The 25,627-nt window shown below is 40.0% G+C and overlaps 1 protein-coding gene across 2 annotated transcripts in view; it reads left to right on the top strand.

The window, feature by feature from the left end:
* Arhgap6 (Rho GTPase activating protein 6) overlaps window positions 1–25,627 on the top strand; it is a 434,012-nt gene that overhangs the window by 342,530 nt on the left and 65,855 nt on the right. For both annotated transcript variants that reach the window (XM_042680437.1, XM_042680438.1), the window contains exon 2: window positions 11,465–11,624. In XM_042680437.1, coding sequence (XP_042536371.1) covers window positions 11,465–11,624 — 160 coding nt within the window. The remainder of the gene's footprint in view (window positions 1–11,464; window positions 11,625–25,627) is intronic.

The following is a 25,627-nucleotide window of genomic DNA, read 5'->3' as shown; positions in this document are numbered from 1 at the left end:
TTGTTCTGTAAAGAGCATGAAATGAAGAGCATGTGTTATGCTTCAGTATGAAGGAGAACCAAACCTTGCTGTTTTGAAAGTTTGTGGAAGAAGTCAGTGTTTTTCTTTTAAATACTTAAGATTGGACCATTTTTCCTAAACAAAGACAACATTCTATATGCTTTATCATGCTCTCCAAGTGGGGGAGGGGGTTCCCAGAAGCAGCCAGCATTCTTTAGTCCATTCCTAATAAGGACAGTTTGCACAGTTACAATCCAATTACCATTTGTAGATCCCTGTGGACCAAGGGATTTTCCTTTCTTAACTCCAGTATATTTCCTCAAAATTACTTATTAAAATAAGGAGCAGGGAATCTAGTTTCAATTTCTCTCTTCCCTCCTCAGCAGCTCATCAGCCTCCCTCTCTTCCCTCCTTCTCTCCTCCCCCTCCCTCTCTCTCCTCCCTCCCTCGCTCCTCCCTCCCTCTCTCTTCTTGCCCCCTCTCTCCTGCTCCCTCATCCTTTCTCCCTCCCTCCCTTTCCTTCTCCCTTTTAACGCCCCCCCCCCCCCCCCACAGTCTCTATTCCTCTAGTCTAAAGGGACAGGAGCTTTCTAGTTGTCTAATAAGAAGATTGCATTTTTGTTTGGTCTCATAATTCACAGTAGCTGATTTCTCTGGCAACAAAAGGTATCATGGGAGCCTCAGCTATGCCAGCTGGGCCATTTCTGACACTTGATATACTCTGTCATTTGAGGATGTATTTTTCACCAAAAAATAATTTTCCTTTAAAAAAAAGAACAGATTTAAGTTCCTCCTTCAAGCTTAGGTCCATGCGATCATAGAGGACAGCAAGGATGTGGTGAATAGAACCTGTGGGCAAGCAATATATGTATGCATGTATACATTTCTTTCCCTGAAGATAGTTTTGATACAATATTGTGATGCTCTCACATTTGGGAAGAAACACTGGATGGGAAAAGACCAAAAAAGTACACCAGAACAGGATAGATTATATAGGGCTCTAGACAGTCATACAGTGAAACCAAAGGAGAATATTCTTAGATCCACAGAGGATCAATAGCTATGTTCATATGATCATATAAAATATTTACTGGAATGAACTTGAAGAAATGGGAACAAGAGAGTTTTTTTCTTTGTTGCTGTTTTTGTTCTCTTTACCTTTTGTCTCATTTGTCTGTCGTTTAGGGGGTAAAAGGGGACACAGAAATGGAGGGACAAAGAGTGAACAAATACAGCAGTGGTACTCACTAGACACTATATTGAAAATGAACCATAGAACTTGTGGGTGAGGATGGGAGGGAAAAACTGGGAGAAAATGAGGAAAGGGGTGACGCTGTGTAAGGAATGTGCTATATCTGACTTAGGTAACTGCGACCCCTCTATGTATCTCCTTTATAATAACTATATTTTTTTAAAAGAGAAGTGAATTGATCACTATCTGAGATGTATGGCAGGAAAGAGCTACCTGTGCCAATAGAGACTGAAAAGCATTTCATTTTCAGATTAATTAGTGATGGTGCAGCAGCATGAAATGAGCAATTGGAATAGGAAGGCATGTATGCAATTAAACAGAGCAGTATAATTGGGTTGATTTCTGTAAGATTCAGGCACAGGCTGGTTTGAGGTCTGACAAGGTCTTTTAAAATGGCTAATCTTCCTCTCTCAACTTCTTGTTGTATAACATTTTAGGTACTATGGGCATGATAGCTACAGGTTTTGGAGAATAACTCAGATACTAACTGAGGCTAATAATGAATCTGATATGATCTGTTTTAGAAAAGGAACATAATAATCTTTTTTCCCCAGTCCTAGGGCTTGAACTCAAGGGCTGGGCTCTGTCCCTGAGACCCTCTGTGCCCAAGGCTAGCTACCCCTCTACCACTTGAGCCACAGCACCACTTCCGGCACGTTTTTGAGTAGTTTATTAGAGAGAAGAAACGAGGGAGGTGGTATCAATGTTTGACAAGAAATGTACTCACTACCTTATGTGTAACTGTAACTACCCTGTATATCACCTTGAGAATAAAATTAAATTTTTAAAAAAAGAGTCTGATGGACCTTCCTACCCAGGCTGGCTTTGACCTGCAATCATCAGATCTCAGCCTCCTGAGTAGCTAGGATTACAGGAGTAAGCCACCAGCACCTGGCTTAATCTAGATTATACAATGAGTCTGGCTTGCCTGTCTATAGTCTTCTGGTGAAGAAAGAGAGAGAGAGAGAGAGAGAGAGAGAGAGAGAGAGAGAGAGAGAGAGAGAGAGAGAGAGAGAGAGAGAGAGAGATGAAACTTGACTCTCAAGTCTTGCTCCACTTGTTGTAAGAGTTTCTTCACTAAAAGCCATCCCTGTGCTTATTTGGGAAGCAAAAGATTCAGATTGGTTTACCTAGAGAAGTGATTATATCTATATCTACATCTCTATATATCTACCTATAAATATATGTATTACAGTAGTTCTGAATTTAAATTCTAGAGGCTGAAGCTTGGCTTCAAGCCCCAACTCTATCATTTATGCAGTGTGTGGTCTTGGCAAGTCCTTAAGTTCTATACCTCAATTTCTTCACCTCTAAAGTTACAAATTAAAAAAAATTTTCTTCACCTCTAATATGAGGATAATGATGCTGTCATCCTTAGGGTTGCTGGAAGAAGTAAATAAGAGAATATAAATAAAGCATTTAGAATAGTAACTAGCAGAAAGTTGGACCATCTATAATCATCCAGGTCTAATTCATCTCTGGACTGGTCTAATTTCAATGAACTAAATTTAATTATAGAAAGGCAAGCACAAATGTCAAATTCTGGCATTATCCTGGATACATGTTTTAACTCACACAAATGCTTTGGGATGTGTGCAGTCTAGTCCACCTCCTTCCCATCCAGGATTTGAATAACGTTTACAACGAAGAATGCTTACCATAGCTGGTTGAAAACTCCACAGGAAATAAAGCAGGATTTTCACCCTGATACTTTTGTACTTGGGATCTTCTAATATGTGGTGGTGTCCTCTTTATGTTAACAAGATACAAGTGACATTTGCTTTTCTGGGCAGTTTTAGCCTAGCACTGATTTTGACATCATTCCTTTCTAGCTCTTGAGTTTATTAATTATCCAGGCAAACAGACCATTTCAGATAATCACATCTATTTCAACCTAGAACATACATAGTTTGTCATATCTCAAAACCTAGCCTTGTCATGTGATTTATTTACCAAAGTAACAAAATCTTTAAAATATTGACTCAAAAGCAAATCCCAGTGATAAGTAGGCCTCTTCTTTTAGTCTAGTCCAGTAGTCAGAAAAGTTTCTGTAAAGGGCTTTAGAGTCCATCTTTTCAGCCTTATGGGTCAGCCCGTCTCTGTTACAAGAACTCAGCTAGAGGTTTCTATGGATAACACCCCCATGACTGAGTGTGACTGTACTCTAATAAAATTCCATTTACAAAAACCACTCCGTGGGCAAGATTTGACTCACAGACAGTAGTTGGAGGATTCCTGGTGAGCCAACATGTTTTCAGCAAAATCCTCATCATTCCCATTTTGTAGCTGAAGAAAATGAGTCATGACTCATGGAAGTAGCTTGCTTTTAAAAAATAGATGTGAAGTAACAGAACTAGAGGCCAAAGCCAGGCAGGCCTCACTTTTAGCCACTAAACCACATCGACCTTATGTGTCAGACTCTGCCTGCTTATCCCATCATGTTCTTAAAGGCTGGCTCACATAGCTCATTCTCCGGAATGCTCCCCAGGAAGCCCTCTCTGTCCCGCTATTATTTCTGCTGCTCCAGAACCTATGGCCTTGTAATTTGTAGAACTTTGTATAACTTAATGTTTATTGTGTGTGTTTGTTTTATGTTTTCCTCCATCAGCCTGCAAGCTATAGGAGAACAACGTTGTTCACTAATGAACCTCAAGTAGCTTGAGAAGAAACCTTGTAGAAGGCGCTCACATAAGTATTTGTTGAATGAGTGACATGGATTTTTTTCATCATATTACTGTGACATGTTTGGACACTCCTCACATAGCAATAAAAATAACTAATATACCAAAGGAAAAACTTAAAATGGATTATTACTATCATTGCCAACTGTGCATGATCTTCTAGAATTCCTGCTTTAAAAAATAAATGAACCAGGTGCCAGGGGCTTAGACCTGTGATCCTAGCTGCTCAAGAGGCTGTGAGCTGAGGATTGAAGTTGGAAGCCAGCCTAGGCAGTAAAGTCTGTGAGATTCTTTATCTCCAATTAGCCAGCAAAAGGTTGGAAGTGGAGATGTGACTCAATTGGTAGAGCATCAGCCTGATTGAAAAAGCTAAGGGTACAGTGCACAGGCCCTGAGTTCGAGCCCCAGTACTGGCACAAAACAAAAAGAAGAGAAAAACCAAAAAGGAAATGAGAGAAAAGAAAAGCCTCCATTTGTTGTTGTTGTTTTGTTTATTTGTTTGCTTTTGTTGGTTGTGGGTCCTGAACTCTGGGCCTGGGAGCTGTCCCTCAGCTCTTTCAGCTCAAGGCTAGCATTCTACCACTTGAGCCACAGCACCACTTCCCACTTTTTCTGCTTATGTGGTGCTGAGGTATCGAACCCAGGGCCTCATGTATGCAAGGCAAGCGCTCTACCACTGAGCCACCTTCCCAGTCCCTCTTCAGTTATTTTTAAAGGCCAGAATCAATAAATCAAATATTAAAATGTATATAGTAATCTCTTCCCAAAAAGATCGGTTGAGGTGTGCTTGAAGAATGAAGAAAAGTCAGCAAATGTTATCCCATTGAGTCATCGAAGAATAACCTTTTTAAAAAGTGTAACCAAGGGTATGACAGCCACATGAACATGCTCAGTTTTCTCTGGAAGCTCATGAAGAAGGGAGCTGCTTGACATTTATCACCTCGTGTTTATTTGGAATTATAAAGAACAAGTCAGACCTTTTCAGAAATATTGGCTTTGGGCTTGATATTTAAACTTATGCCACATTTTAGCAACACATTATGATTACCTGGGAAACTTGGCTTTACTAATTTATATTAATAACTGACTACCAATCTCATTAAGACATAAATGTCAAGAAATTTGGCCCTTGGTGTGACTGATCTAACAAGCAGACCACTTTCCAGGCCCTAGCCTATCTACTAGATCTTTTCTTCTGCTTCTCATCTTGTGGAACTATAGTGCAGCTGGAATGTAGAAAAACTGGCACATACTAGAACTATCTATTCACGGATTTGCCACGTATTTCTAATGACTTTGGTGTCACTAGAGCTGCCAGGCTTAAGATGGAGATACAAATTTAGAATGATGATGGTTAGTATTAATTACAACTTAAATTACCACTTCTTCACAGCTTATCAGAAGCTAATACGCTCTTCTACAAGAAAATCATCTGCATTGCCTTGTACAATCCCTATACACCTGAGAGCTAAACCTTGCTTTTTATTCAGCTACTTGTGAGAAAGAAGGCTCAGAGATGGTCCAAATCTTGCCCAAAAATTCCCATCAATTAAGCCCAAGTCTGCATCACCAACCTAGAAGGTCTCAACCTACACTGTGCAAAAATAATCATCATCTTCGCATGTTCCTTCATGAGAGGTGGTTTGTTCCTATTTCTTGTGACACTAATTCCTAAAGTTTCCTTACAGCCCAGAAAGCTACATGACAGACAACATTCACCTGTCTACCTTACATCCATCGACCACCATTTGAACAGCCCTGTATCACCCCTTGTGTGTCCCCTTAGTACTGGATGTGGCTAAAGAACTGCTACAGTTAGAGACCAGCCCCAAGAATATAAGAAAATAATGTGGTCAAGACCAAAACCAAAATTATTTTGATCAATTCTGTTTCTTCGGTGAATTAAGTCTGTCTGTAAAGCTACAGGTTAGCTCAAAAGAATGATGTTTCTGGATGAGCCATAGACTTTAAGTTGCTTCTGTTTGGCACATGTGGAGATACATGCTTCTGGCAGGAAAGACACTATCGTTAGGTAACACTGCGGGTGAGTTTTTCTCAATTGATTGCTTCTTCTAAATTGTTTTGTGGTATTTCTTTGTCTCTAAGCTAGTTCAAAATAAGTCCTATGATTCTGTTTTTGTACATAATAATACAGGAGATGCTTAAGAATATGTCAATCATGCCTTGGATGGTTAGCAAAATGTATAAATAATTATTACTGTGTCCTGACACCACTATTTTGAGGGATTTCTCTTGCAATTTGAACTTCATAGCAGACCTAATATATGTCATGCCAGGGTTTCTCAACTTCTGAAGTATTGACATTTTGTACCAAATAGTCCGTTATTACAGAGGACTCTGCTATGCATTATAGGATGAATTGCAGAATCTTCAGCCTGCATGTACTAATAGCACAAACATACCTTTCTCCTGCCCAGCTGTGATCATTTAAAAAAAAAGTCTTGAGACATTGCCAGATGTCTCCCTTGTGGGCAACATCAACTTCCACAAAGAACTGCTATGGTATATCTTTTTATCATACATGCCACTCTTTATTAATATTGCCACATTGTATTGAAGAGGTAGAGGATGTTTTTATAATTGTCAGGGTCTTTCGTCTATTCAGAGGCAGGGTGCCAGTTGCAATTTCACCTACATGTAGCTGGAGCTGTCACTGTGATAGAATGTATGCCTAGTAGGATGGGTTTGATCCCTAACACCACAAAAACCACAAAACAGAATTTAAAACCTACGTTTTTTAAATTGAAGCAAATTTAGAATCATCCATTTCAATCCTTAAAAAAAAAATCCGATGACAACCACTCAAGAATAGGATTGAGAAAGTCATACAATGAGTCATCTATTCTGAGATAAACAATCACCAAAGAAAAAACATTGGCCTAGAACACACATTTTTAGAGTTGAGAAACAGCCAGAAGCACTTTCTAAGCTGTATTGATGGGCTTTGGTACTCTTTGTGGGTGTTTGTTTGTCACTTTGTGGTGGCATTGACCTTTTGTATTTATGTCAGTGCTTCTTTGAAGGATAATGAGTGGGCATGAATATATTGAATTAGCTCTTCCCTGAATCACATAGCATCACATTGATTTTCTACCCTTGTACTCTGGCATTTTGTAGCTCATTAAAATGTCTATTCAAGTTTGAATCACATCATACTTAGCCTGGCATCTTGTCAGCATCTTTAACTCGCTCTTTCTTTCAATTCCTTATGAAATTTATTTCTAATCACATTTCCCATTTCTGACCATGTTCCTCTCTAACTCAAGGTTCTCGAGTGACTAGCCCTTGCCTGTAGACAAAAATCGAATATACTATGGCACTGTCCACAGCAAATGCTCTAGAGGTCCTGGATTCTACTTAGCTTCACTTCACCCCTGCTGGTCCTTCCTTCCCACTGTATAGCGTTCTGATTAAGCCTGTTCTTTCAACCTCACTTGCCACAGTACCTTTGGTTTTCTCCAAGGCTGCATTTCTACTAGACAAACTCTTATCCCTCTCTTTCACCTTTCAAATCTGCATTGTGTTACTACCTTTTCTATCATGACTTCCTTGATCTCCAAACAGATGGCCCCTTCTGAATTTGGTGTTTACTTCTACTAGCACAATCTGTGTATGTTGTAGACTGCTTGTGGTCTTCCTATATGAAGGTTAACCCTTTGAAGACCAGGATGTGTCTTCATCACAATAATTCAAAATCTACTATGGTACTTAAAATGTAAGAGATGTTTCCTAAATATACTGTGTGAATTAATCAGAAAGATAGAATAAACAAAAGCAAAGTATTCCTTGTAGAAATTGGTTTACTTCCTCATAAGCTGTATTCAGAGATTGGCAATAGTATACTATACTAGTTAAATCCAGCTTATCATCTGTTTTTATAAATGAAGTTTTATTGAAATTTGCTAAACTCATTCACTTATAAATTGCCTAAGGCTACTTTTGTGCTCCAAAGGTAGAGTTGAGTTATTACAGCAGAAGCCACGAGACCCACAAAACCTGAAAATTTTACTATCCTGTCCTTAATAAAAAAAAAAAAAAGCTTAATTAAAAAAAAAGATTCACTATCCCCTGCCAGAGCTAATTAAACCCACTGCTGGTCACATTTTTAAATGCCTACAAAAAACAGACATATGGTTACATTTTGACATTTCCAACAGCAATCAACTCCCTTAGGTACCTATCCTTCCTATCTAAAAGTCACAAACTCATCTGGGACTTACCATTTGCAGAGAAAAAACAATTCACTGAAAATATACTTTGTGATATCCTAAGTTTGGAGGATGCAAGTAAAGGGTACAAACAATTCTGAACTGCTGAAACTTGTGTTTTGTGTGGTGATATCAAAGCGGGGAAATCTAAAATAAGCTGGTCCTGGAAGAACTTACTTGAGTTTGAATGAGTAGACAACCCTCTACACATTTTGCTCACTTGTTCATCTCCCCACAGCCCTGCCAATAGCATCTTCCCTGAGCACTCCTGGGCACTATTAGTCTTCATTATCCACTGGATGTAAATTCATACATGTCACCACTGACACACACACAAGGCCCTGGCTTCCATAGCCCTTGCTCAAATGTTGCCTGGCTCTCTTGTCTAAAACTGGACATCTTTTTCCTCCACTGCCCTTTTCCTGAGCCTGCTTCCCCAGAAGCTGTCAATGTTTGATACTCTGTGCTTTTTACTTCCCACATCCAATTTCTGCTTCTTCTAGAGTATAATAGCTCCACTTATTGAAGAAAGAAATAAATAAATGTAACCTCAAAGAAAGGGGAAAATGCTGAAAATATAGCATAATGCTACACACTTTAGAATTAACGTTCTAGGTAGGAAGTTGTCAACAGAATGAGCAAAAGTAAAGTATCTGGGCCAATTTTTCTGACTTGCCGTGTGTGTGTGTGTGTGTGTGTGTGTGTGTGTGTGTGTGTGTGTGTGTGTGTGTGTGTGTGTGTGTGTGTGTGTGTGTGTGTGTGTGTGTGTGTGTGTGTGTGTGTGTGTGTGTGTGTGTGTGTGTGTGTGTGTGTGTGTGTGTGTGTGTGTTGGGGTTTGAATTCAGGCCCTGGATGCTATGCCTTAACTTTTTCGCTCAAGTATAGCACTCTACCCTTTGAGCTACACCTTCAATTTCCAGCTTTTTGCTGGTTATTGGAGATAAGAGTCTCACAGGTTTGTCTTCCCTGGCTGGCTTTGAACCATGATCCTCAGATCTCAGTTTCCTGACTAGCTAGGATTACAGGTGTGAGCCATCCTGGCATCTGGCTCCAATGTCCTAATTTTAAGGTGAATGACTTCTTCAACCAAACTGTTCCAAGATCCTGCAATGAGTCTCTGCCTGTATGAGCCGGGAGCTCTCTGTGCTCTGCATTTTTTCTAATTATGGAGAGATAGGTGATTCTTCAAATCTGGGTCACTGTGGCTACTGCTTGTAATTTGTAGGAAACCCTCTTTTGTAAAGTAACACTGGGTTTCAGAAGACTGTGCCATTCTTTCTTAGGCCACCCATTTCTCACTGTGTGCCCTGGGTAGAGAGCCCAGCATTCTCAGTGGGAAGCAGAGATGTGACTTTGGTTATTCAAACATATGATTGTGGGAATTTTGGGGTTGACTATCAGTATTTTAACAAACATCTCCATAAATAAGCATTGTCATTGGTCATATGTCTGTAGTTATTGTGATCAAATAATTCATTAGAGTGTTATAGAAACTCAGCAGTTACAATTATGCTGTAGACTTTAAAGCCATAGCTTCTTAGTTCGTGTCCTCATGATTTAACAAAACTTATTTAAACTCACTAAGGCTCAGTTTTATCATCTTTACCATTATATCACATATATATATATATATATACGTTATATGTTTCTCTAGTTTTGATATTATTATAATAAGAACATACTATATATTTTGTAAGTATATGCTTTAGGTTCAGTTCACCTTCCTTATACTTAGATTTCACATCCACAGATTAAACTAACCTTGAATAAAAAGTTCTCCCAATTAAAAGTTAACATCTAGCTGGGCATCGGTGGCTCACATTTCTAATGCTAGCTATTCAGGAGGCTGAGATCTGAGGATTGTAGTTTGAACCTAGCCCATACAGGAAAATCCATCAGACTCTTATCTTCAATTAACCACCATGGAAATGGAGCTGTGGCTCAAATGGTAGAATGTTAGCCTTGAACCAAAAAGCTCACAGACAGCACCCAGGCTCTGAGTTCAGCCTCATAACAGGTGCACACGCACGAGCATGTGCATTCATATACACACACACATACACACACACACACACACACACACACACACACACCAACATCTATATTGAACCATCTTGTCATGCACACTGGAGTTTTAGACCCCAGGCCCAACTCCTGGGCTCTCACATGTCAAGTCTGCCCATTTGGCCCTATATACCAAGTAAAGTGCCAGTAATGGTGAAGGGAAGGAAAAGGAGATTTATTAACTAGCACAGGAAGCCATGGATAGATAGTACTTCGGCCATTTTAAGAACATGGTCATGAGGTTTAGATTTAAATAGACAAAGAATTAGGGAGGGGGCAGTAATTCATAATTAAGCAGACCTAGTCACAAGTGTGAGCATTATTTCCATCTTTAATTTGGGAGGGGTTCCTGAGAAGTTGTTATTGCTGGTGCTGATGTTCCTTTCCTATAGGGTAGTTTCCTCTATCCCTCTTTGTAAACATAGTATTAATAAGTCCTGCTCTTCTGAGAGTTCAATATGATTGCAAGGTGAATGCCTTCGATGAAACTTAGATACCCAATGGACACAGGGAGGTATAGGTTTTAGTTCATTCATGGGCCTAGATAAGAAGTTAATCCTTTTGAGCAAAAGCAGCTTTCAAGCACTTTTTATATAGTTATTCCATAAGCAGTTTACATTCTGTTAAGTATTAAAAATAATCTAGAGATGATTCAAAGTACCCAGAACCATGTGTGTAAAGGATATGAAAATATCATTGTTATTAAAATAAGTTTAGTAAACTATTTCAATAAAACATTTGGTGCCTACAGGAGTTCCTGAAATCATATTTTTTATACAGTGCTATTCTTCCTTGAATATTATGTAAAATTGGGCAAAAATATTGATTCCTTCATCATGTCATTGTATGTATTCGCTCAAAAGGTTGTGGGCCAGCCTCTGGTGCAGAGTAGCCTCTGAAAGTGCATTTGCGCTTTTATAGCTCATACGCACAACAGCAATGAGCAGTAAACAGAGTTTTCCCTGTTACTGCCATGCAAAAATTTTTAAAAGTTCTATGTGTTCCTGTTAAAAAAAAGAGGAAGTCAAATCTTTGCTGCCACTTTCTAAGCAGTTTTCTTCAGCCTATGTATTTATGTATGCATCATCAGAAAAGATCATGTGATGCGGCAGCTACATGAAATTTAATTTTTGTAAGTGTCTAGGAAATCCGTGGCTTTGACTGTTGACTAAGAGAGAGGATGAGGTTTGTGAGAGGCAGGCCAGCTGTGTAACTGTTGTTTTTCCCTTGGCCCTCAGGGTGACTTCACCTGGAACAGCATGTCAGGCCGAAGTGTGCGGCTGAGGTCAGTGCCCATCCAGAGTCTCTCAGAGCTGGAACGGGCCCGGCTTCAGGAAGTGGCTTTTTATCAGTTACAGCAGGACTGTGACCTGAGCTGTCAGATCACCATTCCCAAAGGTAAGGTCCCATGTGCCTGTCTGCCTTTCTACTGGGGAACACTGCACGCTTTGTACGGCCTCCCCACACCTCATAATAACACAGGAAGGAAACACTAGCTTCTTGGTCATTGCCTGGCATTTATGTCCATTTTGAAAGACATAGCCAAGCAGGACAATTTGCATGTCAGCTAACACATTTGCCAAAAGGAAGGTCAACTTGGGGTATGAAAAGGGAAGCCATATATAATTCAACAGTTTCCATAGCTTCACAACAACCAACTTACCAGGAATCAGCAGCTTATATCTATTAACCTAGCTACTCAGGAGGCTGAGATCTGAGGATCACAAGCCAGCCTGGGGAAGAAAGTCCATGAAACCAGCAAAAAGCTGGAAATGGAGCTGTGACTCAAATAGTAGAGTGCTAGCCTTGAGTGCTAAAGGACAGTGCTCAGGCTCTGAGTTTAATCCCTCATGCTGGCACACATGTGCTCTCTCTCTCTCTCTCTCTCTCTCTCTCTGTCTCTCTCTCTCTCGCTCGCTCGCTCTTACTCTCATTCTCGCTCTATCACTCAGGGAATCCATGCATATCAACCAGTCTATATGGCTTCATAGTAAGCAGCGGGAAAGACCTTTTAGAGGGTTCAATTTAAAGGGTTAGAAAAAAGTGCTATCTGTCTTTATTTGATTTCAAAATCAACATTTGAAGAGACTGTTTACCATTCTGCTAACGTTTCCTTTGGTCTCATGCAAACTCCGAATGGAACATTTTCTGGCAGGTAACTCCCCTTGTATGATTTTTTTTCACCAGGTGCACATAAGCTGAGCTTCACCATTGTCCCACTGGAGCACAGCACACCTACTTAGCTGATACTTTCACACAGATCCTGATTCCCATAAACATAAGAAGAATGCATTGGAATTATTTAAATCCATAGCAGTCTGTGACTGTCACTATCATCAAGACACTTTATGTTTTGTATTAATGTGTAACAGAAGGCAAATGTAAAGCAGAATGAACACATATATTGCTATACTAATACAGTATATCTGCCTACCAGTGGTAGAACTGACCAGTGTGATTGCAACTTAAAAGGAAAGCAGAGAAGGAACAGCAAATGTCTAATAGCTAGATGCCCCGAGCATGAAGGCTAGGAAAAAAAATCACTTGGGCAGTTGTAAAAACTTGCCAGATTGCGTGAGTTTCATTCGAGGGCAGCTCTCCTCCCTCACCTGCTTCTGATTGGCTTGCAGGGCAGAGAGAAAGCCTGTCACTTCCTCACAATTAGCTCACAGGGTCATTCATGCACCTTAACTTCTAGGGCCCTGTATCCTTGTCTTGAAAGTAGACGTTCTTTCCATTGTGAACAAATTGCAGATATTGGCAAACCCAATTCATATTGAAATGAATTGTGACCTTGAAAAGTTTCTAAAACCTGGATTGAAGGTATATCAGATAAGCTTTCAGTGAATAGATATGCTTAGTAGCTTTGCTTTTAAAAATCCAAATAGTTTGATCATTTCCTGTTTTGGCTTCTCTTAGAAAGCACATTGAATAATTTTTATGATAATGATTTTATTTTTTATTATCTTGAAATAGTAGTACACAGGAGTTGCCATTTAACAAAGCAGCTTATGAATATGATATATCTTGATTGATGTCGCCCCTTTCAATATTCTCACCCTCTCCTCCCCTCCCCACTCCTTCCCAGAATCTTCCCAGAATGTTCTAAAGGCTGTCTGCTAGAGGTTCCATTTTCATTGCATTTTTCTGAGATTGTGTGGTTCCAAGCACCTTCAAGAGAAAGATTCACACTATTAAGCTGTTAGAAGACACTTTTGTATCATAAGTGTTATTTTGGATAGTTTCTAGCAAAATGGGAAGTAATGATTTCCACATACATTTTCTCACTTACGGAGGACAGAAGGAATTGGGTGGCTGGGTGAAAAAAAATAGGACATACCCCAAGAGTTTCCAAAGCTATTTTCGGGGGGAGGTTAATATAATTGTGGAACATTTATTGACATATTTTGAATATGTGGCCTGTGCCAAGTGCTATGACAGTAGCGCTGGGTTGAATGTGGCCACTTAATCTTATGTAACCGCCCCTTCCCCCCCCCCCCCCCCCGCGCCGCGCAAGTAGAGGTTTTAAACATTGTCAGACTACTCACACAAATATTTTCCCAGGAAAATTTATATATGTACATTACATATAAACTATAGATGTAGATATAGATATAGTAGCCAAGGCCTCGAACTAAAGATATAATAATACCATATTCAATGATATAATAGATAAAGTGAAAATGGAAAGATAAGTTCACATTTCTGTTTGCTGTCACTTAAAAAAATAATTATACAGGGCTGGGAAGGTGGCTCAGTGGTAGAGCACTTGCCTTGCATGCATGAGGCCTTGGGTTCTATTCCTCAGTACCACATAAGCAAAAAGAAAAAAGCCGAAAGTGGTGCTGTGGCTCAAGTGGTAGAGTGCTAGCCTTGAGCTGAAGAGCTGAGGGACAGTGCCCAGGCCCAGAGTTCAGGCCCCACGACCAGATCCAAAAAAAAAAATTATACAGGTTTCTTTATGGATATATACCCAGCCAGCCCTCTCCTTCCATGTGACTGGCGTTTCCAGGGCTCAGAAGGGTGATATAGCATAGTCATTAGCTATCAGGATTCAACACATAGAGAATTGTGGTCTGGAGGGTTGGGATGTCAGTGAGGTGATTTCCCAAAATGGACTACAGCAGTGAATCCAAAGTACGCGTGAAAAGTTTTGTATTTTCTGGAGCTATAATAATAGATATCAGATAGACGGGCACAGGTACCGGTGAATTACAAGATGGTGGAAGATTGTGTGACATGTCACTGTACTTTGATTTTCCATCCCAGTAAACTAGGAAGCATTTCATCAGTTAGAAGTAAAGATAGGGAAGAAGGCCTGAAAATTTGAGGAAAGAGAAGAAGAATAGAAAAGAAGGAATCTAATGAACTAGCAATGTTGCAGGATTTCAGGGCAGCCAGAAGTCCATCTGGGGTTAGTAACTAGAAATTTAAAATGCAAAATGAACCTCCCAGCAATTCAGAACTGTTAAAACAAAACATTTCATTTTGTACTTTGAATTCCTTAGCCCTAGTTAGAATTTTCTAGTTGAGTTTAATGAAGAGAGTGAGAAGGACATGTCTGTGGTCAGCATAATAATGACACCTTCCCCCCACACACAAGACAGCCACATCCTAATCCTTTGAGCCTGTGAATATATTATTTCACATAGCAAATTGAACTTAGTGAATGTGATCAATTAAGATCATTGGGATGGGAGAACATCCTGGATTTTCTTTGTCTTTCTTTCTTTTTTTTTTTTGGTCATGGGGCTTGAACTCTGGGCCTGGGCGCTGTCCCTCAGCTCTTCAGCTCAAAGCAAACACTCTACCACTTGAACCACAGCTCCACTTCCAGCTTTCTGATGGTTTATTGGAGATAAGAGTCTCATGGTCTTTCTTGCCTGGGCTGGCTTTGAATCAGGATCCTCAGATCTCAGCCTCCTGAGTAGCTAGGATTACAGGTATGAGCCCCCGGAGCCCGGCATTATGGATTTTCTGAGAAAACCCAAACTAAGTGTGTAGATAGTTACAAGTAGAGAGACTTTCCTAGCTTACAGTCAGAGAAGGATGTGATTAATGAAGTATGGCCAGTTAGATACAAGGCTGTTTGCTTTGAAGATCGAAGGAATAGGCCACAAGTCAAGGAAAGCAAGTGGTCTATAGAAGTTACAAGGGTAAAAGGAACAGATTCTCTCCTGGTGTCTCCAAAAAGAAACACATGCCTTGATTTTAGCACAGGGAGACCTATTTCAGACTTTTACCTGAACAGCTGTAAGATCATAAATTTGAATTGTTTGTCACTAAGTTTGTGGTCATTTGTAATAGCAGTGGTGAGAAACTAACATAGTATCCAAAGCAATGATTGCATGTTGAATAAAAGAAGTTAGGGGACCAGGCATGATGGAACACACAGTAATCCTAGCACTCCAAGGAAAAGAGGTGGGTGGATAATGAGTCCAAGACATACTGATCTCACTATTGAAGCTATTTATAGTACTCTTTCACAGAAAAGAAGAAATTATTTTTGACAACCTCTTTTGAAGACTGACAGTGAGGAATATATTTTACATTCTCAGCCTTGGAAAAATGAACCAAACACTTATCTCTGTTAAGGAACTAAGTGTACCTCCTTATCAGAGATATACTTTGATATTCTCTATAATACCTTCTTCTATTCTCTTCTTTGCTCTATTTCTCTTTTTAGTATTTGTCAGATTCTGCTGACTTGATTCACCATTACATTATTACTTGCAGGTTGATAACGCAGTCTTAGGAGGCAGCTCAAATGAAAACTAGGCAATCAAGAAAAGAAACAAAAATATGAGTATGGAAAATGTTTACTTGTTCTTTACAGTGGCTCTGAAAGCCTTGGTAGGACAGGAGCTTCTGTTTCTCTCTGGCTATGGAAATGAACCTAAGGATAGAACTATACCCATCTGGTTAATGCCTGTCCATCTGCAGCCAAACTCTAGGATGGACCCCTACAGGGCTTTCTGGGCTGTTGCATTACTTTCTTTACTAACACCAACCTGGATATGCAGCCCAGAAAAGACATATGTGTTTTACTTTACATTTTAGCTGTAATGGAGGATACAACCAGGTCAACAGTAGACCATGTCTTCAAAGCGTTCCATGTCAGTTGATAGAGAAAAGACAAATAAGATAGAGCAATGGATATTATCTATCCAAGTTAACTTTGGGGATACTTTAAGATGGAAGCTGCTTCATCCACCTACCTCAGTAAAGGCCAAGATGAACACAGTGATCTTCCCATAAGTACTTTTCTAATTTTCTCCTTATATGCTTTCCTAATCAGCTCAGGACTTTCACATGTATAGTTCTCAGCCGTGTGCTACTCAGAACTGGCACCATACAGGTGCATGATTCTTTAAGCCACAAGCTTTATGCCTCAGTATTCAGAAATGCCTTCTTTTATATTCTCAGAATATACCTTTTTCTATCAGCACCTTGTCTGTACTGCTCACATTTGCGCTCTCTCGCTCTCTCTCTCTCTCTCTCTCTCTCTCTCTCTCTCTCTCTCTCTCTTTCTCTCTCTCACACACACAGTATAACAACAACAGCTATTGCAAGGCTTTGGCATCTTAGACAAACCTTTTGTCATTGTAGTTTTTAAAATATCTTTTGGGGTGGTCATGAGGCTTGAACTCTGGGCTTGGGTGCTGGCCCTGTGCTTTTCAGCTCAAGGCGAGTGCTCTATCGCTTGATTTTTGACATCTTTCAAGGATTTCAAGACTGCCCTGTTCTCCTTGTTGAGCTAGACAACTCAAAGTAAACTTGATAATCACAAAGAAAGTCCTATCCTTGAAATATGAGCAGAAGCTTTCAATTTTGAATCCTTTTCTGGGTTTCTCCATGGGTAAAATAATAAGTATTAATTGAACATTTAAAAGCTAGGCACCAGCTAGGTGCTGGTGGCTTAAGTCTATAATCCTAGCTACTCAGGAGGCTGAGGTCTGAGGATTGTAGTTCAAAGCTAGCGGGGCAGGAAAGTCCATGAGACTTTAATCTCCAATTAACCACCAAAAAAGCTGGAAATGGGGTGATGGCTCAAGTGGTAGAGCCCTCGCCTTGAGCAGAAATGCTCAGGGACAGTGCCCAGGACCTGAGTTCAAGCTCAGGACTGGCGCGGGCACACATACACACACACACACACACACACACGAAAAGCAAAGCCAGGCACCAGTGACTCACATCTATAATCCAGCTATTAAGGAGATGGAGAATGAGAGAAGCATGTTGTAGGCTTCCAGAAAGTAAAGCTCACAGACCCTTCCTTCACCCTTAGATGGATACAGTGGCCGGCACCACTTGTACTCCTAAGTCACTTTGGGGGCTAAGAACTGGAGAATCTTGCTTCCACACCAACCAGGGCAGAAAATTCCATGAGACTCCATCTCCAAGAGAGATGGTTACATTGCAGGCCCCCGTTACCCCAGAAACAATGGGAAGCCTAAAATAGACCCCATTTTTAAAAATGACCAGTAAAAACCAGGGCTGGAGACATCACTCTGCTGTTGTTGCATCAGTTCAAACCCCAGTGCTGCAAAAGTGATTAAATGCTGTATGACTCTTGAACCAATCAGACTTTGCAGATTATTTGCAGGAGTAATCTCTTTTCTGAGTCTTAAGACTGCTGTAGCAGCAGTAATGCCAAGAGCTGTTATTATAGCAACTCTGTAATCATGAGAGAACCAGCCAAAGGACAAAGTGACCCATTGATGATAACAGAGAAAAAAGATGGAAAATCACTGAATTAATGAACCATAGAACTGGCTTACCTCTGGCCTCCTTAGAAAATAAGAAGATAAGTTAATTAAGCCATTTTTGTATTGAACTTGCACAATTTTCAGTCAATGCCCTCGAGATTATTTAAACACTTGATTAGTGGGTGTATACAAAATGATTACAAATGGAAAACTCTGGAAAATAGATTAAGGAGTTTTCAGAAAGAAGTAGCAACCTAAAGCTCCTGGAATAAACTCAGCCTGCTTCTTGATGTTAGAAAGAGAATTTTACTATTAAAACTCATCAAAAGAACTCATCTATGTTGCTTGGCACTGGTGGCTCACACCTGTAATCCTAACTACTCAGGAGGCTGCAAGCTGGAGGATCTCCATTGGAAGCCAGACTGGAAGGGAAGTCTACAATTTGTCCCCAAAATACCCAGCAAAAAAGTCAGGCTGATGGTTTGGGTTGGGAGAGATGGAGGGGAAGGATGGTAGAGGTAGCATTGATGAAGATGCATTGAACTCACAAACTGATAGATTGAGTTGAAACTCCTTTGTACAACTACTCAAGGATCATTTAAAATTTTTCAAAAATAAATAAAAAGCCAAGTTGGAGAAGTGGCTTAAGTTACATAGTTCCAGCCATGTGAGCAATGCCAAGTGAGCTTAAGGCCCAGAGTTCAAACTGCCAGCAACACACACACACACACACACACACACACACACACACACACACACACACACACACACACACACTCAGTCATCTATGTCCACTTATTTCTGTATTTGATGTAGTTTCTTCATAGTGTTTCAAAGGCAGAGCAGAATAGTTTTAACAGACAACATATGGCTCACAAAACTGAAAATATTTACTGTATAGAACTGTAGAAAACTTGACCAACCCTTGATTTTAAAGAATAATATTACTATGATGGAGCAATACATAGCTATTATCAAGGCAATTGAGCAAACAGAGTTAGGTGGGTTCTGTGGCTCATTATTTCAATGCCTTCCCTTCTTTTTTCTATGCTGTCATTAGTGGGTCACTTTGTCCTTTGGCTGGTTCCCTCGTGATTAGAGTGGCTATAGTAGATCTTGTCATTACTGTTCCTACAGCAGCAGAGAAGAACAATAACTCTTTCAAGCTTGTTTTTTTTGAAAATCCAGGGGCTCAGTGGTCTACCACTTGAACTATTTCTCAGCTCTTTTGTAAGTATTATTATTTCATTTTTGAGATAACATCAACTTTATCTGGGCTCACTTGGAACGACAATCCTCATGCCTCTACCTCCTGAGCAGCTGGGAATTTCAGTTGTATCCCGCCAAATCTGGCTAGCAAGCATCTTGTTCGTAGAGAAGACTTTACATGTGCCCTCCTGGTCTTTCTTCTTCTCTTTACATTCCCTAGAGTTACAAAGCTAGTGCCCAAAGAAATATTGGCGTATGGAAATAAAGGGTGGAATTGGTTTGAAATCAGAGTCCTTTTCTGAAGCTGGGATGAAGGCTCAGCTTCCAGTACATGACTACCCAGAGACTGAGCACACAAGAAAATAGGACAAAGAAGAATTGGGATGGGTGAGTGAAGTGGAGCAGCATAGAGATGGATTTGGATTAGAAAATACTGATGTATGTAATAACAATTTCAACTTCTGGCATTGAATACAAATGATAGGGTAGAAATTATTCTTACATTCTTTTTATCTTTATTTGTATTATTCTTATATATTCATTCTTATATCCATCCTTATATTTATTCAGCTTTGTCTTATCACACTGCCTTGCATGTGTCTGCTATTCAATAAGTATCTTAGAAACAGAATGGAGCACATTAAATTCAATCATAGCACATTTTTCTCCTATATCATATAGGATTGTTTCCACTGGCCCAAAGGACAGTAAAGAACAAGGAAGGAAAAGGGAAGAATGTAATGCCTAAATAGTTTTCATCTAATTGCCTCATCAGACCAGTTTCTGAATCTGAGGGAATTATTTTCATGGGAGCAACTGGGAGACATGTTTAGGAGTGACTAACACTTAAAGTTGATGGCTTAAAGGTATTTGATTGCTTTCTTCATTGTTCATTATAAACAAAGTAGGTAAGACTAGCCTTTTACATTGATCAAAAATCACCCCCAAAGTAGATACATATACACAATTGTCTGACTTCACCTTTTCAACTTGAACTACAAACCTTAGCTTTATAATAAGTAATGATGAAACCATCATTTTTTTATAATTCTGGGGGAGGGAGAATGATACAAGGTATTTTTAAATCTTTTTTATTTCTCTACTTACCTTCTTTCTTCCTTTACACTGAAGAAAAGAGATATAGCCTAAGTAAATGGCACCAAAAGCCTTTCTTTTCAGTTTTTGTATTTGGAAACTCCTGTCCCTGCAAACACAGGATACCTTCACCAAGTTAAAGAATATTGTTTTCCATTTAGGGATTGTGTGAGACAGATATAATCAGATGGCTGAAAGGCTAGGAAAGGAGAGGCCAGCATTTAGCTTATGAAAAGATAGCTGCAGTGCTGCCCTCTCGAAACATGTGATCAGAAGCTTTTCAGAAAACAATCTTTTAACTCAAAGAATTTAAAGTTGGACAAAAAATGACAAGTAACAGATTCTTCTGGAGCATAATTTGATCACGACCAGTTGTTATATTAAGCAGTGATTATAAAGAACGCCTGGTCAAGGAAAAACCAGAGTTGAGCTTTTAAACCCATGGAATCCAAACCATGAGATGAGCTTCCCTGACCTCACGTTTTGACCGAATGAGGAGATGTCTAACAAATCAAATCGCGTAATGATTTTCTATACTAGGAAAACACTTGCTTTGAGATTCAAGAATTCATGAGGGTTGGTGGTTTTTTCTTTTCTTGAATAGCCCTAAGAAAAAAATTTAGAATTAATTGCCCTGCCAAAATAATTTACACAGCACTGAAACCGTTGTTTTGTTTTGTTTTGTTTTTTTGTTTTAGTGTTTAATTGAGCTAAAAGCATGATGACCTCCAAGAGCTGACTCCCAGGAAAGCAGTGAAAAACTCACAGAATGTTCTTATTTTCTGACCACAACTTTGTTAATTTTACCACCACTTTAACATGTAAACTGTAGCGATTAGTACATTTCACAAGTACTTTGGGGAGCTCAGCTCTAAAGAGAGCCATCTCTATTGCTTAAGAATACAATAGAATATTTCCTTTCCCAGGGAGATGTAGGAATCTTTAGAAACAGATTATGGAAATCGGAGCTCCTAAGGTACTAGCAGGACTTTTAAAAAAATAAAACAAAAACCACAATGTGTAATTCAATGGGATTCATATCAAGGCAAACAACTTGGTTACCATGTTCCTACTTACCTTCATATCTCAGTTACAATTTATAGAAGAAACTGCTAAGGAGAAAGTGTATAGACATGGAAACTTCGATAAACTCTAGATTTAGTTAAAAAGCAGCCATCTGTAAGATGAAAGAACTCTTGAAGGGGATGTCACTTACATGTACACACACATACACACACACACAAACACACATACATATACATATGCATACACTGAAATCCAAGGTTGAATAGATGGAAGGGCCCATTTGGGCTTGAATTCTCTTTAAGCAAGTCACTCACTTTATTTTCCACCTCTGGAGTCCTAGGAAATTGGAAGAAAAAAATACTGTAGGTAGAATCATATTTCTTCATACATTAAGGGAAATTATTATTTTGTCCCCAATTCAACCTAGTATCTAAAGGCTTAATAACTTGTAAGCATTTTCCTCTTTGAGACTGTGTATCACTTGAGCTTGGTAACAAAGGGAAAAGTCAAATCTGCTTCACATTCATGTGATTTGGACCACAGCTTCCCTCTAGATAGACTTATGCTTTTTCTTGCCAGTCCTGGGGCTTGAACTCTGGGCCTGGGCACTGCCCCTGGGCTCCTTTTACTCAAGCCACACTTTTACTTCCAGCTTTTTCTGTGATTAAATGGAGATGAGTCTCACGGATTTCCTGTCGGGGCTGGTGACAAACCAACATTCTCAGATGTCAGCCTCCTGAGTAGCTAGGTTTACAGGCATGAGCCACCAGTGCCCAGTGATTCTCAGGCATAAGTTTGCCCTCTGGGGACATTTGGTAACGACCAGAGACATTACTGGTTATACAACATGGCGGGGGGGGGGGGGCAGGTGGAAGGTGCGCTGCATGTAGTAGACAGAGACAAGAGATGCTGCTAAGTATCCTACAACGTACAGGAGAGTTGGCCAAGATAGAGCCTTATCTGGCTTCCCATGTCACTAGTGAGTGCCCAAGCAGAGAAGCCCTGGCACAGAATATGTGCTTTTTTCTAGAGGGCTACTTGCCATACACTTCCTTTTTATCCAATTTTCCTCACTATTCCACTGAGCTCCTCTCATTGCCTATGAATTCCTTTGGTTTGCTTTCTCTTAGAATCTGTTTTTCTGGTCAAGTAAATAGTGGGCCAGCTGTGGCTGCGTAATAGGAAAGATGGTGCCAAAGGACATTCCTTCAAACTTCCCTCAGCAGGGTTATTTTTTTTTTTAACATTTGAATGGGCTAGAACCTTCTTTTTAGGCTCAAAATGGTGCTGGAAACTGTAAGACCTGCCCCACATAAATGGGCACTGTGGCCTATGCTGGCCTGAGGCCAAAAATCCAAGTATGTATGTCAATTCATCAAGATTTTGCATTGGGGCTCAATTTTGTTTTGTTTTGCCGGTACCAGGGCTTGAACAGAGAGCCTGGGCACTGTCCCTAAGTTTTTTTTGCTCAGTATTAGTGCTCTACCACTTGAGCCACAGCTTTCCTTTGGTAGTTAACTGGAGAAAAGAGTCTCACGGACTTTCCTGCCTGGGCTGGTGTGGACTCATGCCCCTCATTTCTCAGCTCATGAACAGCTAGGATTACAGATATAAGCCACTAGTGCCCACTGGGGCTCAGGTTTTTATAAGTGATTGTCTCCATGGAACAGCAGTGAACAATGCAGAGCTGAATGTAACCCTTTTCTAGCCACTGTTCTGGCTCCTTGACTATGTCTATGGTAACATCAGAAGAAGGCTTTGGTCCCAGCAGACATTTAGTGATTCTTTCTTCATCCTCATTACTCAGTGCATGTGACAGCTTCCCCTGAGTGAGTTTCCATAACTGTCACAAAAATACCTGGGACAACAAAGAAGAAACGATTTATTTAGGCTGATGGCTTTTGAGGCTCTGGTCCATGGTCACTTGGCCCCATTGTGTCTGGGCCCATGTGTAGTGAAGGGAAACAGGACAACAGGAAACCTATAGTGTAGCTACGTGACTTATCTCATGACAGACACAAGAGGCAGAGAACATGTCTTCAAGGGACTGTTCTCAGAAAGCAGGTCGCAGGAGCCAGCTTCCTCTCACGAGACCCTACCTCCTAGCTTAAGACTGTTGAAAAGAGATCTTTTAGCTGGGCACCAGTAAATCACACCTCTAATCCTAGCTACTCAGGTGGCTGAGATCCGAAGATCACAGTTCGAAGCCAGTTCAAGTAGGAAAGTCTGTGCAACTTCAATTAACCACCAAAAAGCCAAAAGTGGAACTGTAGCTCAAGTGGTAGAGTGTCTGCCTTGAGCAAATAAGTTCACAGACAGCACCTAGGCCCCGAGTTCAAGCCCCAGGACCAGTAATTTCTTTTAAAAGCCTGTGAAGCATGATTCTGCATCAGGGTACTTTGTCTGGAGAAAGAGAAACAAATGTTTTAAAAATGGAGTGCTACATCCTAGTGAATGGTCACATTGTTGGTGAGACAATGTAAAACATGGAAGCAGTTGGCAAGCACCTCCATCAACATTTATAAAATAGAAATATTTCTATGGCATTGATAGTTGGAAAATTTGAATTTCTTTAAAAGACTAATGGTTTGATATGTCCGCAAAGAGCATGTGTTGGAAATTTAATTGTGTTTGCAACAGTATTGGGAGGTGGGGCCTTCATGGGAGGTGTTTTAACTCATGAGATCTTCAATCTTGTGAATGGACTCATGTCAATTATAAAAGAGCATAAGGCTATAAATTGCATGCTTTCCACTCTCATACCCACATGACACTTACCACCATGTACTGACAAAAAAAGCATGAAAAAGATTCAACCCCCTCAGTCTTGGACTTTTCAGCTTCCAGAACCATGAGCCATATAATTTGTTGGTGGTGGTGTCAGGGCCTGGGCGCTGTCCCTGAGCTCTTTGTGCTGCCACTTGAGCCACAGCACCACTTCCAAATTTCTGATAATTCATTGGAGACAAGAGTCTGGTGAACTTTCCTGCCCAAGCTAGCTTTGAATTGCGACTCTCAGATGTCAGCCTCTTGAGTAGTTAAGATTACAGGCATGAGCCACCAGTGCCTGGCCAGCCATATAGATTTTTATTGTTTCTAAATTTCCTAGCTTGTAATATTCTGTTGTCACAGAAAACAAAGATGAATTCACATTTATATTTATCACACTCACTGTGATCCTAGGTATCCCAGGAACTAGTTAAGCATAAGCTATTCTGTAGGGTACAGCAGCTTCTTGATTCTGTGTTTTGGACTCTGGGGAAACAAAAGATGAGACATCCTTCACAAACTGCAAGCTTTTGATTTCTCACAAGGTAGACTCATGCTTGATCACCAGGGAGAAAGGAGGGAATGCACAGTTTCATTGTGCAGCTCTGGTCTTGTTCCTGAAGATTTGAAAAGGAAAAAACATGGCATGCTAAAACATTACATCATTTCAAATTATTGTACATCATCTGTCATTGTGTATAAGCTGTGCAAAAGAGTACCTTCGGTGTGATTCCATCTATATCAGGAAAAGCAGAACCATATTCTTTAGAGGTGGCAAAAGTACAAAGAAAGGTCAGCAGTTGATTATTACAAAAGTCAAACATGAGCCAGGCACAGGTGGCTCATGCCTGTAATCATAGCTATTCAGGAGGCTGAGATCTGAGGATCATAGTTGGAAGCCAGCCTGGGCAGAAAAGTCTCCATGAGACTCTTCTCTCCAATTAACTTCTCAAACACCAGAAGGGGTGCTATGGCTCAAGTGGTAGAGCACTACCCTTGAGCACAAAGAGGCTCAGAGACAGTGCCCAGACCCTGAGTTCAAGCCCCATAACCAACAACAACAAAAAAAACCCATAAAAGAGGAAATAATATGAGATAAGAAGGGAGGCACATGGATGGTTCTTAGAGTAATAACAACAGTATATATCTGAACTGGGAACTGGGCTGGTGACTGCACAAGATTTGGCCTCCTAATTTGTCTTTAAACCATGTGTTTGTAGTTACATTATGCTCATCTTTCTGTGATATATCTCAGAATTTTAAAAGTTTCAAAATCATTCTATTTTAGGAGAAAATATCCCCTGTTGTATATGTATCTTGTCTCTTTGACATTTTATTTAAAATATTAGGTTCTATCCATTATTTATTTTTAAAGTCTCTTAAGCTTTAACGGATGGTTTAGTTACTCTGCTCAGCCAACTATTTAAATTAAGAAATTAGACTATGTTTTGAAAATAAAATGTGGTTACCATTACTAGCATAGTGGTTCATGCCGATAATCTCAGCAACTCAAGAGGCAGAAACTGGAAGGATCACAGTCCTAAGTCAGCCTGGGCAAAATGTTAGCAATACTCCCCCTGTTTAAGCAAATAC

This window comes from Dipodomys spectabilis, unplaced genomic scaffold (assembly GCF_019054845.1).
Source record: "Dipodomys spectabilis isolate Male_0828 unplaced genomic scaffold, ASM1905484v1 ptg000061l, whole genome shotgun sequence".
NCBI lineage: Eukaryota > Metazoa > Chordata > Mammalia > Rodentia > Heteromyidae > Dipodomys > Dipodomys spectabilis.
This window is presented reverse-complemented; position numbering and strand designations above follow the sequence as displayed.